Source organism: Ostrea edulis, chromosome 2 (genome assembly GCF_947568905.1).
Source record: "Ostrea edulis chromosome 2, xbOstEdul1.1, whole genome shotgun sequence".
Classification (NCBI taxonomy): Eukaryota; Metazoa; Mollusca; class Bivalvia; order Ostreida; family Ostreidae; genus Ostrea; species Ostrea edulis.
Genome location: NC_079165.1, coordinates 58193253 through 58205106, shown reverse-complemented (window position 1 = coordinate 58205106; position 11854 = coordinate 58193253). Strand labels below are relative to the sequence as shown.

The 11854-nt window shown below is 36.1% G+C and overlaps 2 protein-coding genes across 3 annotated transcripts in view; one reads left to right on the top strand and one right to left on the bottom strand.

Annotated features, from left to right (window-relative positions):
• The window catches only part of LOC125680347 (P protein-like), a 12380-nt gene extending 526 nt beyond the window's left edge, over window positions 1-11854 (bottom strand). Inside the window, exons 1-19 of one of the 2 annotated variants that reach the window (XM_048919841.2) lie at window positions 11694-11854; window positions 9031-9288; window positions 8799-8943; window positions 8630-8699; window positions 8450-8550; window positions 7748-7845; window positions 6588-6723; window positions 4962-5033; window positions 4682-4804; window positions 4418-4542; window positions 4192-4330; window positions 3724-3859; window positions 3446-3590; window positions 3306-3357; window positions 2440-2548; window positions 2217-2344; window positions 1807-1977; window positions 380-467; window positions 159-252 (exon numbers count right to left, since the gene is read on the bottom strand). In XM_048919841.2, the coding sequence (XP_048775798.1) occupies window positions 159-252; window positions 380-467; window positions 1807-1977; window positions 2217-2344; window positions 2440-2548; window positions 3306-3357; window positions 3446-3590; window positions 3724-3859; window positions 4192-4330; window positions 4418-4542; window positions 4682-4804; window positions 4962-5033; window positions 6588-6723; window positions 7748-7845; window positions 8450-8550; window positions 8630-8699; window positions 8799-8943; window positions 9031-9221 (2123 nt within the window). In that variant the 5' untranslated portion in view covers window positions 9222-9288; window positions 11694-11854. The remainder of the gene's footprint in view (window positions 1-158; window positions 253-379; window positions 468-1806; window positions 1978-2216; window positions 2345-2439; window positions 2549-3305; window positions 3358-3445; window positions 3591-3723; window positions 3860-4191; window positions 4331-4417; window positions 4543-4681; window positions 4805-4961; window positions 5034-6587; window positions 6724-7747; window positions 7846-8449; window positions 8551-8629; window positions 8700-8798; window positions 8944-9030; window positions 9289-11693) is intronic. The other variant, XM_056154564.1, reaches the window with a different exon arrangement.
• Window positions 3156-11854, top strand: part of LOC125680351 (transcription factor IIIA-like) — a 39268-nt gene continuing 30569 nt past the window's right edge. Inside the window, exon 1 of the mRNA XM_048919850.2 lies at window positions 3156-3176. Coding sequence (XP_048775807.2) covers window positions 3171-3176 — 6 coding nt within the window. The 5' untranslated portion in view covers window positions 3156-3170. The remainder of the gene's footprint in view (window positions 3177-11854) is intronic.

The following is an 11854-nucleotide window of genomic DNA, read 5'->3' as shown; positions in this document are numbered from 1 at the left end:
GTCATGTTTTACTCGATTTAAGAATTTGATATAGCAGTGAATTAGATTATAACAGAAATATTTGTGTGATACTAGTAATATTTGAAATGATATTGTATATAGTGGTACTAATCAGACACAATTTTAAATCTATTAAAATCAAGAAAGTTTCAACTTGCTTGAAGAACTCCTTAAAGCTGAACCCATATCCATGTTGTTCAGCAATACCCGCACACACTACATTGGCAGAGGCTCCTATTAGAGTTCCATTACCTACAAAGACAGGAGCAGCTATCATTCAGATGGCCTGCCTACAGGCTTTTATGGACAATGTGAACTAAACATTTAATAGTAAACCTCCATGTTGATATCTTACAGTCTACTTGATGTTAACACATACCGCCCAAACAAGCACCGAACGCCAGAGAGAATGTCAGTGGCAGTAGAGGAATGCCTTCATCTGCACTCAGTTTGACCAATACAGGGATCTGAAATACATGCATGTATTGCTTTTCTTCATATATTTCAAGTAAAATTTCAAAGGGCAGATGATACCCAATTTGAGTAAGTGACCTTAATGAATGACTGATGCTTTATTTTGACTTAAGGAGGTATGCTACACCAGAGAAATTTGATACGGATGAAAAGTGGAGGATATGTACAACAATTTTTTGAAATTGAAAACTTTCAAATTTACTTCATTTAGTCAAAAAATACAGTTTTGAAAGCAATCCAAGAAAAATTTAAAACCCCTGCTGGACTAGAACACGCGATCTACAGTTCAGCAGTCAACGTACTAAGCTACTCAAGAGTTTTTCAAATGAATAGACAAATATTGCTGATGTTTATATTTTCATCGATGTTTTAAAAGGAAGTCAGCCATTATGAAGATGTAGAGTACCTCCTTAAGGAAACTTCAATAAGGACAGATTCTTGTCATCATTTAGACAAATTAGATAATGTGCACCATGTGTTCAGTTATGGGGCATGGAGCCACATTACTCTTTCTTACTTAAGTTGTAACATTGAATGCTAAAATGGGTTCTGGGGAACTTGAATTATAGAGGACTATATTTTCGGTGAATCAACGGTGTTGTAAAATATCACTTTATTCCCTTTGAAATTCCATTACACCAGATATTCTTTAGTATAAAAGAGTGTAACCTTGAACCACGACATCCACTTTTCTGTGTCTCCAAAGAATGTATACTGTACATTCTATAATTATGATATCTCAACTCATCCAAGTTGAATATTAATATGGGAAGAATCCATCCTTCAGTGGACTTTTTATTATAAACATAAAAATTCATTTGCATACTCTTTCCTGAAAGATTTCCTAAATTTATCATTGTGTAATTGAAAGATATAGGGAAGTACAGACTGAAATTATGTTCACTGAAGAAATCTGTTCTTACAGTGACTGCTATCTAAAATTAATGTTAAGCAGCATTAGTCAAGAAATCTGTTCTTACAGTGGCTGCTATCTAAAATTAATGTTAAGCAGCATTAGTCAAGAAAGTTTTCTAATTTTGTAAATCACATTATTTTCAGGTTTATAAAAACATTACCATGACAAGCTGTTGGACTATTTATTCAGAAAATGAGAAATCTCTCAAATTTAAAGAGATATCTCTTTATACTATAAAGAGTTAAGAATATCTCAAAGTTAGAAAGATAACTGTCTATGAAAGATCTCCCTGGGTATACCAGGCACATTGGCAAACCCTCTGGAGAATATATGAAGGGTGACTTCTTGACACATGTATATAGCTTTTATTGATACATTTCTGTGGTTATGTAGTTGGTTTCTAGAGGGCTTCATACCATAGCTGTGGTATATGGAATATTGTCGATGAAGCTGGATGCGATGGCAGACACCCACAATACGAGGAGGACAGCCACAGCCATCTGCTGCTTTTCGTTGTCTTGGAGCCCACTAATCAAATCAGTGACTCGGTCACCAATCCAGTCTATCAACTGTAGCTCCGCCAGTGCCTGTGCAGAAAACGTTTACATGCAATGGACAGAACTTAATACCAGACTAAACGACAACATGCAAACGTTTGGGAATGGAAGGGGAGTGGATAAAAAGTGCAAACGGTTGGGATACAAAGGCAAATAGATAGTATTAAAAAGGAATGATTCTTCTTGCAGTGATAGAACATGGGTGTTTAAGTACCCGGCTGATGTAAATGTCAATTGTTGGTTATTCTCAACAGTTTTAGGTCCTTTACCTCCATCAATACAAAGAGAGCAGCAAAAAAGATCAGAGTGGCCCATTCAACCCTGTGAAGAATATTTTCCATTTCCTTAATATCTGCTACAACCATAAGAAATATCGCTCCCATAACGGCAATCCAACCTGCAAAGCAAACAGTTTCAAAGTTTCCGATCAAAGTGAAACCAACTCTAGGATATGTGTCGTTCATATTTGGTACTAAATGAGTCATGAATTACCTAGATCTATGTGCATGCCATCTATGAAGGAATGGAGAAAGAAACAGAGGATGACTCCAGTCAAGACAACACTGGTCTTCACCAACAGCCACTGGTCTGTGATGTAGTACTGTGTAATAAAAGTTATAAATATATAGATGGGTAGATAGATAGTATTATCAATTTCTTTCAAGTTTAGAGATTTTAACATACACCGATACCTCTTCCACCTTCGTCAAATCGGCTTGATTTTTTACATCATTCTTGCCCAGTTTCCATCCCTCTCAGAGCAGTGTATTGTTACCACCATGTTATGTATTAAAATGTTTGTCTTCATTTAATGACTACCAAACCACAGTCAAATGACTGAAGCTTCTTGTCAGAAAAAAATTACCAACATTTCCGATTTAGATACTTTAGGACAAATAATACCATAAAATTTTGCTTTTAAACAGCATTGATCAATGGAAGGTATGTTAAACTTATTTCCAACTTGGGGGTATTCTATTTAAACAAAATGACTGAAATGAAAATAGCATTTTTTCAATTGAATTTTTCCTAGATCTCTTCATAAACATATGTTCCTTCGTGTAGCAAAACAAGTTAGACATGCCCTCAATTGTCAAATGTTGAAAAAATAATTCAAATGTTGTTTCTGTCTTGTTTTAAAGTACGTAGAAACTTCTTTTTTTTCCAGGGAAATTCCAATAAGTACAAGCTACAGAACTGAAGTCGAGACAGTTGACTTATAAATGAAGGTAAAGATTCTACTGTAGAACATACGATACTGGCATGTTGTAGGAGGCTGGAAACTGGGCTAGAACAATAAATCAAGCCAATTTAACTTGAGCAGAATCTTGACCCATTTTTTCTCTCAAAGATCTTGCCTTTCTCTCCAACTCCTTCACATTTTGACGAAAGTCTTTCTTTTCAGATCTTCTGCAAAATGTATAACAGAAAACATGCTTTAACTTGGTAAATACTAGTATGCTAAAATGCTCGATGTGTTAGCTATTTATTTTCATACTTCATTCTGTACAGTTGCCTTATGAGTGCGTTTTCCCTCTGCGCGGCCTTCTGGTGGAACAACGCTTTCATTATGCTCTCCTCTCGAGACACCACGGATACCCGCGCCGCCGCACGCTTCCACAATTCAATCTCGTGTTTTAATTCTGCCAAAAGGTATATAAACTGATTACTTCTGGTTAGAATGTATGTTTTTCTTCTCAAATGTTTTGAAACGAAGTACCAACGATGGCGAAGTCGTGCAAACATTGTACAACAGATGACAAAACGTGCTCGTACCCGCTATTTCTGGAGGATCTTGGTTTTGGAGTTTGTTGATGTCACGATAAAGAAACCTAAGAGCCCCATACCCTACGATACTGACGAATATGATGCCGACGCACATATGACCAGTGAAAGTAGCGAAATCTATACCCTGAAAAACGAGAGAGGGTCATTAAAACAGAGAGGACGAATCACAGAAACTACTGATTTTCAAATGTTGTGTGACACAATAATAATTATGTGCAGTTTTGGGGAGTAAAAATAAAAAGCAGCAGGGAAGAAAATGGAGTAGATGACCAGTGCTAGTGTGTTTAGTCGCTCTTGTTTGTACTAATGGTGCTGCTGGGGTGCGACTGCGTGGGGACGTGTGCTCCTTGTGCTGCTGGAGTGCGACTGCGTGGGGACGTGTGCTTCTTGTGCTGCTGGAGTGCGACTGCGTGGGGACGTGTGCTCCTTCTTGCACTGAAAATCTCGTCTACCTACATTTTCTTTCATATCGGAGTTGGATACTATAATGACGTTGGGTGGATCGCCAATGGCCGTGGCAGTACCACCAATGTTTGAAAACAAAACTTCAGCAATTAAAATGTTTTTCGGATCCAAGTTCAGTACTTCACATAACCTGTAAAATTTTTGTGGTTGTTTTTGAAATTATCAGACTACGTTTTGGTTTGAAAGAATTTGATGAGGTATTTCAACATCAACTGACCTGATCGTTACGGGGGCTAGCAGTAGAACCGTGGTGACATTGTCAAGGAAAGCTGATACGACAGCACTGAAGACACAAAGCAAGGTTATCAGTGGCCAAACCTTCCCCTTGGCTAACTTATAGGCCTGTAAAGAAGAACTCAATTGACTTGATGCAAATGAAGTGGCAACTTATAGGCCGCTGAAAGAAGTACTATGATGGCAAATTGATCCGAATAGTACTAAAAAAAGCGTTTGACTTATTGAAAAATGTGATAAAAGAAACCTTAAGTGCGCATGAGTCAAAAAAGCCGGTTTCGGAGAAAATGGAGACGATGACCATCATCCCAAACAGGAGCATCAAAGTCTCCATGTCAATCCACGCAATGATGGTAGACAGCTCCGGGCGCTATAGTTAATATTTCAAAGGAACTTTATAACAACAATGGACATTGCATCAATTAATTTCCGGAACAAACTGTATAACCTAGGTTATATTGCACACCTGTTTTTAACAGTCTTGAAACTTTCTATTGCTACATACGTTAAAGTGATTTTGAAAGTACCTTATCAAAATAAGATAAAACCGCTATCGCCGCCAGGGATCCCAGTATTGCAGCCAAAGTTCGATGCACAAGCTGTAAAACAGGGCGCCAAATCAACATGAAATCAAATAATACTGAGGATATCTATAATTATTTGAAGGTATCATCAATTCAACTTTAATGCGCTTATTAATTCGATCATCGATTGCCATTTTTGTGTGTGTATAATTGTATTTATGTATATCCAATGAACATGTGGCTCACGGAAATAAAGAATCGGATTGTGATTTTATGTGCGCATCAAAATCAATTATTGCTCTCGTCAATTTCATTTAGAGCTCACCATAAATGATTTGATCATCTCTTTAATTTCACTAAATATATCTTTAATTATTTACAAAGATTTTGTATAAGGATTTAATGGGTGCATCGATTCTTTTAAAGAGACACAATTCAATTACAGAGATTACTAAATAAGTTGAGGATATGTTGACACAATTCAATTACAGAGATTACTAAATAAGTTGAGGATATGTTGACACAATTCAATTACAGAGATTACTAAATAAGTTGAGGATATGTTGACACAATTCAATTACAGAGATTACTAAATAAGTTGAGGATATGTTGACACAATTCAATTACAGAGATTACTAAATAAGTTGTGGATATGTTGACACAATTCAATTACAGAGATTACTAAATAAGTTGAGGATATGTTGACACAATTCAATTACAGAGATTACTAAATAAGTTGAGGATATGTTGACACAATTCAATTACAGAGATTACTAAATAAGTTGAGGATATGTTGACACAATTCAATTACAGAGATTACTAAATAAGTTGTGGATATGTTGACACAATTCAATTACAGAGATTACTAAATAAGTTGTGGATATGTTGACACAATTCAATTACAGAGATTACTAAATAAGTTGAGGATATGTTGACACAATTCAATTACAGAGATTACTAAATAAGTTGAGGATATGTTGACACAATTCAATTACAGAGATTACTAAATAAGTTGAGGATATGTTGACACAATTCAATTACAGAGATTACTAAATAAGTTGTGGATATGTTGACACAATTCAATTACAGAGATTACTAAATAAGTTGTGGATATGTTGACACAATTCAATTACAGAGATTACTAAATAAGTTGAGGATATGTTGACACAATTCAATTACAGAGATTACTAAATAAGTTGAGGATATGTTGACACAATTCAATTACAGAGATTACTAAATAAGTTGAGGATATGTTGAATTGAAGATACATGTATCTCGGATTAGATAGTACCTTTATTTTACATAATTACTGAGCGCATTAATTGAATTAATTATTATCATTAATTCGATTGAAGAGAACAAGAATTCAATTATTGGGCTCATTAATTGAATGGATGTACGCAATTTAATTATTGTTCTCTTTCACTGAATAGTAGCACACGTCAATTCTATTTTTGATATCATCAGATTCATTTGAAGAAAGCAACAATTCAATTATAGCGCGCATCAATTCAGCAGAATAATTAAGGCTATTACCAATTCAATCAATGCGCGCAATAATTCAGAATTGAAGATGTCATTAATTATGATCAAGATGTTGAGAAGGAAAGTAGTCTGTATGAAAAGTACCTCGAAAATAATCAGTATGTACATGAAGAGCAGGATGATTGCAGCATAAACAATCTCGGAGGTTGGTAGTTCCTCGCCTCTCCACAGCAATGGGACGCTTTGGTTGGACGAAAGCATGAACGCAATTTGTTCTTTTCTACAACGGTTTTAAGAGAGTGGTGTGGTTATATCTGAAGTTGTTTATAGAAGTAATAAGAGCGATCGTTTCCTTTAAAGTACTAGTAATTTCTACTACAAATACTGCTTACCGGTACTATGGAAACAATGCATAGATAAACAAAAAATAAGTATATATAGAAAAAATAACGCAAAAACCCATCATAGAGAATGCATGGTCAGAAGAATTTGGAATTCCGAACTGCCTTAGGAAATGTAGGTAAATGCTAATACATTCCTAATGACATATATAGTTAAAATATTTGACGGACAAATACCAGCATTCAATTCACAGTTAATATATGGAATAATTGTAGAAAATTAAAAAAAAAAAAAAAAAAAAAAGTTCATAGGGAAACATATATGAAATTTGGAACTAAATATATGTTTACTACGAAATAATTCCAATATCATTTATTACAATTGTTTTGATTGGACAAAAATAAAGCTGAACAAGAGTTTACACATCAATAAATCCGAAAACGCGATGTATTCATACACGCCTGAAAACAAATAACATAGTGCAGGGAAACTATTCAAATTTTTGCAATTGTTGATAAAGTGAACGAATTGGAATTATAAGAATCAAACAAAAAAAGAATGTTTAATCCTATAGTGAGACTTTATAAGTGTTGTGGACTTTATATTAGTGATGCGTTACCCTTACTGTAAGACTGTCAGTCTAATATTACATTAGTCTCTGATTATGTCAGTTTCATATATCTTTAAGTATATGCTAGAACATATCCAATGTACATGAAATGAAATACATGTACTACTATTTGTAAGTTATAGAAATTTACATATTCACACTCTGTGATGTTGTAGGGAATTTGAATGTTAACAGGGGGAGGTTATGGTCAGGGCACCATCCTTTACAGTTACCATTTTAGAAAATTTCGGTATAAGAAAGAATTCATTTGTAGAAGAGACTTAGAAGTAGTAACAGTCGCTATTCTAACTGATGAAACTGGTGACCTACGAACAGGTAGCGCAATACTCACTGCTCGACGCCTCCTTCAAATTTGTGTACCACTTCAGTAGTTCCCTCATCATTCAAAAGAGTCTTGTTGATTTCTAACATCCACGTACGATTAACACTCTGAAAGGCAAAAACAGGGTGTGTATACAAACGTATTTAATTTGACAAAATCGCCGTCCCAAATATGTAAAGTTGCGAGTACTTATCTCTGAATAACTTAATATGAAGGATTTTTATTTTGCAAAACTGGCGTATAAGGGATGTATAGTATCTATAGCCATGCGATTTTAGCAGTTTATCTTTGTTTAAAGTATGGAAATGTTCTTCATAGAGTCAGTCAGATGGTAGTTATGGGTCACAAGAATTCCCAGCATTACTGTACAGATTACTAGAATTCCCAGCATTACTGTACAGATTACTAGAATTCCCAGCATTACTGTACAGGTTACTAGAATTCCCGACATTACTGTACATGTTACTAGAATCCCCAGCATTACTGTACAGGTTACTAGAATTCCCGACATTACTGTACATGTTACTAGAATTCCCGACATTACTGTACATGTTACTAGAATTCCCGACATTACTGTACATGTTACTAGAATCCCCAGCATTACTGTACAGGTTACTAGAATCCCCGACATTACTGTACATGTTACTAGAATTCCCGACATTACTGTACAGGTTACTAGAATTCCCGACATTACTTTACTTGGTGTTCTACCTTGTCTCCCAGAACCACGCTCAGAGAACCCGTCTTGTTTTCTGCTATTGGTCCTTTCAGAATTAATCTCACCGGATTCTCGTGGGAATTCACCTCGCCATCTGTTAAAGACATATAATCATTAAGAGGAAACATACTTCTTGTCTCGTTTCCCCCATCAAAAGTCGGGAAATTACGTACATTTGACCTCGTTGTCAAGACTGAGCTGGTGCCACACCTCTTCTGACTCTTCTGCCATCATAATCACTATCTGCGGGTTGAAAAGTTGTTTTTTTGTATCATTCAAAACCCTTCAATAGGAGAGAGAGAGAGAGAGAGAGAGAGAGAGAGAGAGAGAGAATTTACATACACAACTAGCGGATGCAATGATGAGGAGCAGCGCTATCTTTACGTGGTTAAGAATGGTCCATTTATTCTGCCAACTGAAATACTCCCGTATACTCTGTTTGTCTAAGGTGCTTTCTTCGTCTTCCTCTTCGTTCTCACTGGCCCCCCTTTATTAAGAGTAAAAAACAACACTGCAGATGACATTTTCATGATTCCATGGCGATTTGAAAATCGCAAGTGTTTCTGTGACTTACCTGGCTACTCCCATGAGGGGTGTAGTTTCGTCATCAGTTCTGCTTCCAAATGGGATGACGGACGCGGCTCTAAAGGGTTTTGTAAATGTAGACTCGTCTTTGACGGGTTGGTTAGTGGGAGGGGTCGACTTTGGACGATTATAATGTAGGAGAGTCTGTAGATCAGACGATTTCTGTTCTCCTGATGCCATGACGGATAGGGGTTGTATCTACAGGAAACAAACACCAAAATCCGTGTGTTTGACAATACCTGTGTTCCTGAATATCAAGAATGTGTCTTATCAAATAAAATCCAAATGCTCAAGAGAGATAGGCGATGTCAGAGGTAAGGAACGGGAAAATGCAAGAATGACATGTGGGTTTGAACTAATAACGCCCCCCCCCCCCCCACCACCACCACACACACAAACACCCCATCCCATCCCATTCACGCGTTTTTTATATCTGTATTTATTCCTTGGCCTCACTATGTAATATTACTTGTAATATCAGCTTTATGATATTTATAATACACTATAAGTAGCAGGCGCGGATCTAGAAATTTTTTCCAGGGGGGGGGGGGGTCGAACCTTTCCACAAAATCGAACCCGTGATATATATAACTCATTTGTCTTATAAATCGTTATTTTGTATTTTTTTTTTATTGCTGCAAATTCCAGGGTGGGGGTGGGGGGGGGGGGGTGGGGTGGGGGGGTCCGGACCCCCCCCCCCCCCCCCCCCCCCTCTAGATCCGGGCATGAAGTAGTATGCTTGAATTGTGTGAATTACTTGTAATGTCAGCTTTATAACACACCGTCACTACATGCATAAGTAGTATATGCTTGAATTGTGAAAAGTTTAGAAGACCCCTGTCTAGGGAGAAAAGCGCGATGACGAATCGGCTCACCTTCAATTGAATTAGTCCAAGAAGATGGTGAGTTATAAACATGATATGAAAATCCTTATGCCTCTCAACTGGAGAAGGGGGCATGAATTGTTTTCATGACTCTTGCACCCCTGGGACAAAAACTGCCAAAATTGACCAGTTTTTAAGTCCTCTTCATGTGTAAGAAAAACTTAACGCATAGTAATATAGAGCAGGAAGGTCTCTACCAAAATTGTAAATTTCATGATCCCCGGGGTAGGGGTTCTGACCCCAGGGCGGATAGTGTTTATATGTAAAACACTTAAATAACATCTTCGTTAGTGCTTTTGATATCTTTAGTGCTATTGATACTAAATTGAAACTAAATGGATATTTAGAGAGAGCAGGTAGTCCTTTACCAAAATCGTAAATTTGATGACCCCAGGGATAAAGGTTTTTGGTATCAGGGTTGGGCCAACATGGTCTGATATTAAATGTGTGAACAATAGAAATTTTTAGCTTCTTCTTGATAACTATCATTCCAATTCTTTTCAATTTGGTGTGAAGCATCTTTTGTAGAAGGGGGACATGAATTGTAAATTTTAGGACTCTTGAAAAAGATTTTTTTTCTAGATTGAATTGCCCTTGGGACTAGTGATACTTTTAACTAGTACTCGGGTGACTGATAAAGCCTGTGGGCCTCTTGTTTTAACTGGCCATCATTATTTTTCAAAGTCGTTTTTCGATAGAACTCAAAATATTTGAAGGTAAGGAAAATGTGATGATGCAATAAATAAGCACGCGGTTACCATACAAATAATGATGATACGAAATAAAACAGAGCAGAAAATCTTATGCTTTTGTTGATTTGCACCTGCCCCAGATTTAATCGCCGTTCACGTGCATTTTTACACGCTGTGCAAATTGACATATTTTGGCACATGTGAACGTGGGTAAGCAAGGTTTGCATGCTAACTAGTATTTTTTTTTTTTTACTTTTCGTGCAAAATTTACATAGATTTACCCTTGGTGTTTATCAGCCATGTGAATATATAGCAAATTTTACACGCACGTGCAAAATATTGAAATTGTCTAAAAACATTGCATCATTTTCGTTAAAAAAGCACTATGTCCTGTATTAGAAAGAGACTTTCTGCAATGTCAGTAACTTCAAATGCTATTTTCAGTGACATCAGAACTAAAAACGGGAAAACAATGGAAATCCGTCCCTTTCTTTGTCTTCAAAATATTGCCTGGAAATAGTCAACCACGAATACTGATTAATACAGGCACGTATCACCATTTTTCAAAAATGTGGGGTGGGAAGGGATTCTTTTCCTATAAATGTCAGAACATTTCCCAATACATCTTTTATTTGCATTACAAAATAACAAATAATGGCCATTGTCTTAAAAGGTGGAACGGGGCCTTTTGTGATTGAAAAAAAAATGAGATACTATTGTCTACCTATATATATATATATATATATATATATATATATATATTAGAAGTTGATTCGGCACAGTTGTAAATAAATATTGAAAATCAGAATGACACATTCCATAAAAAACAACAGTAAATGATTGTTTTTTATGGAATGTGTCATTCTGATTTTCAATATATATATATATATATATATATATATATATATAGAGAGAGAGAGAGAGAGAGAGAGAGAGAGAGAGAGAGAGAGAGAGAGAAAACCCAGCATCAAAACAACAGCACACAAGTTGAGAAACCTTTGAAACAAGGGCTTGTTAGTATCCTATGTGTACATCATTTATGAAATTTCCATAGATGAATCATAAGTGACACTTACCAAATTCTAGTTGTAGGGTGTCATCGACTGTATTCCATGGTATTAATTCCTTGTCGCAATTTGTCAGTCATTAAAAAGATAGATAAAAGCGTAAATATTTATCTGAATATCACTCGTCTGTTCCTGGTAAACTTTGTCGACTACATGACATCACCAGACTT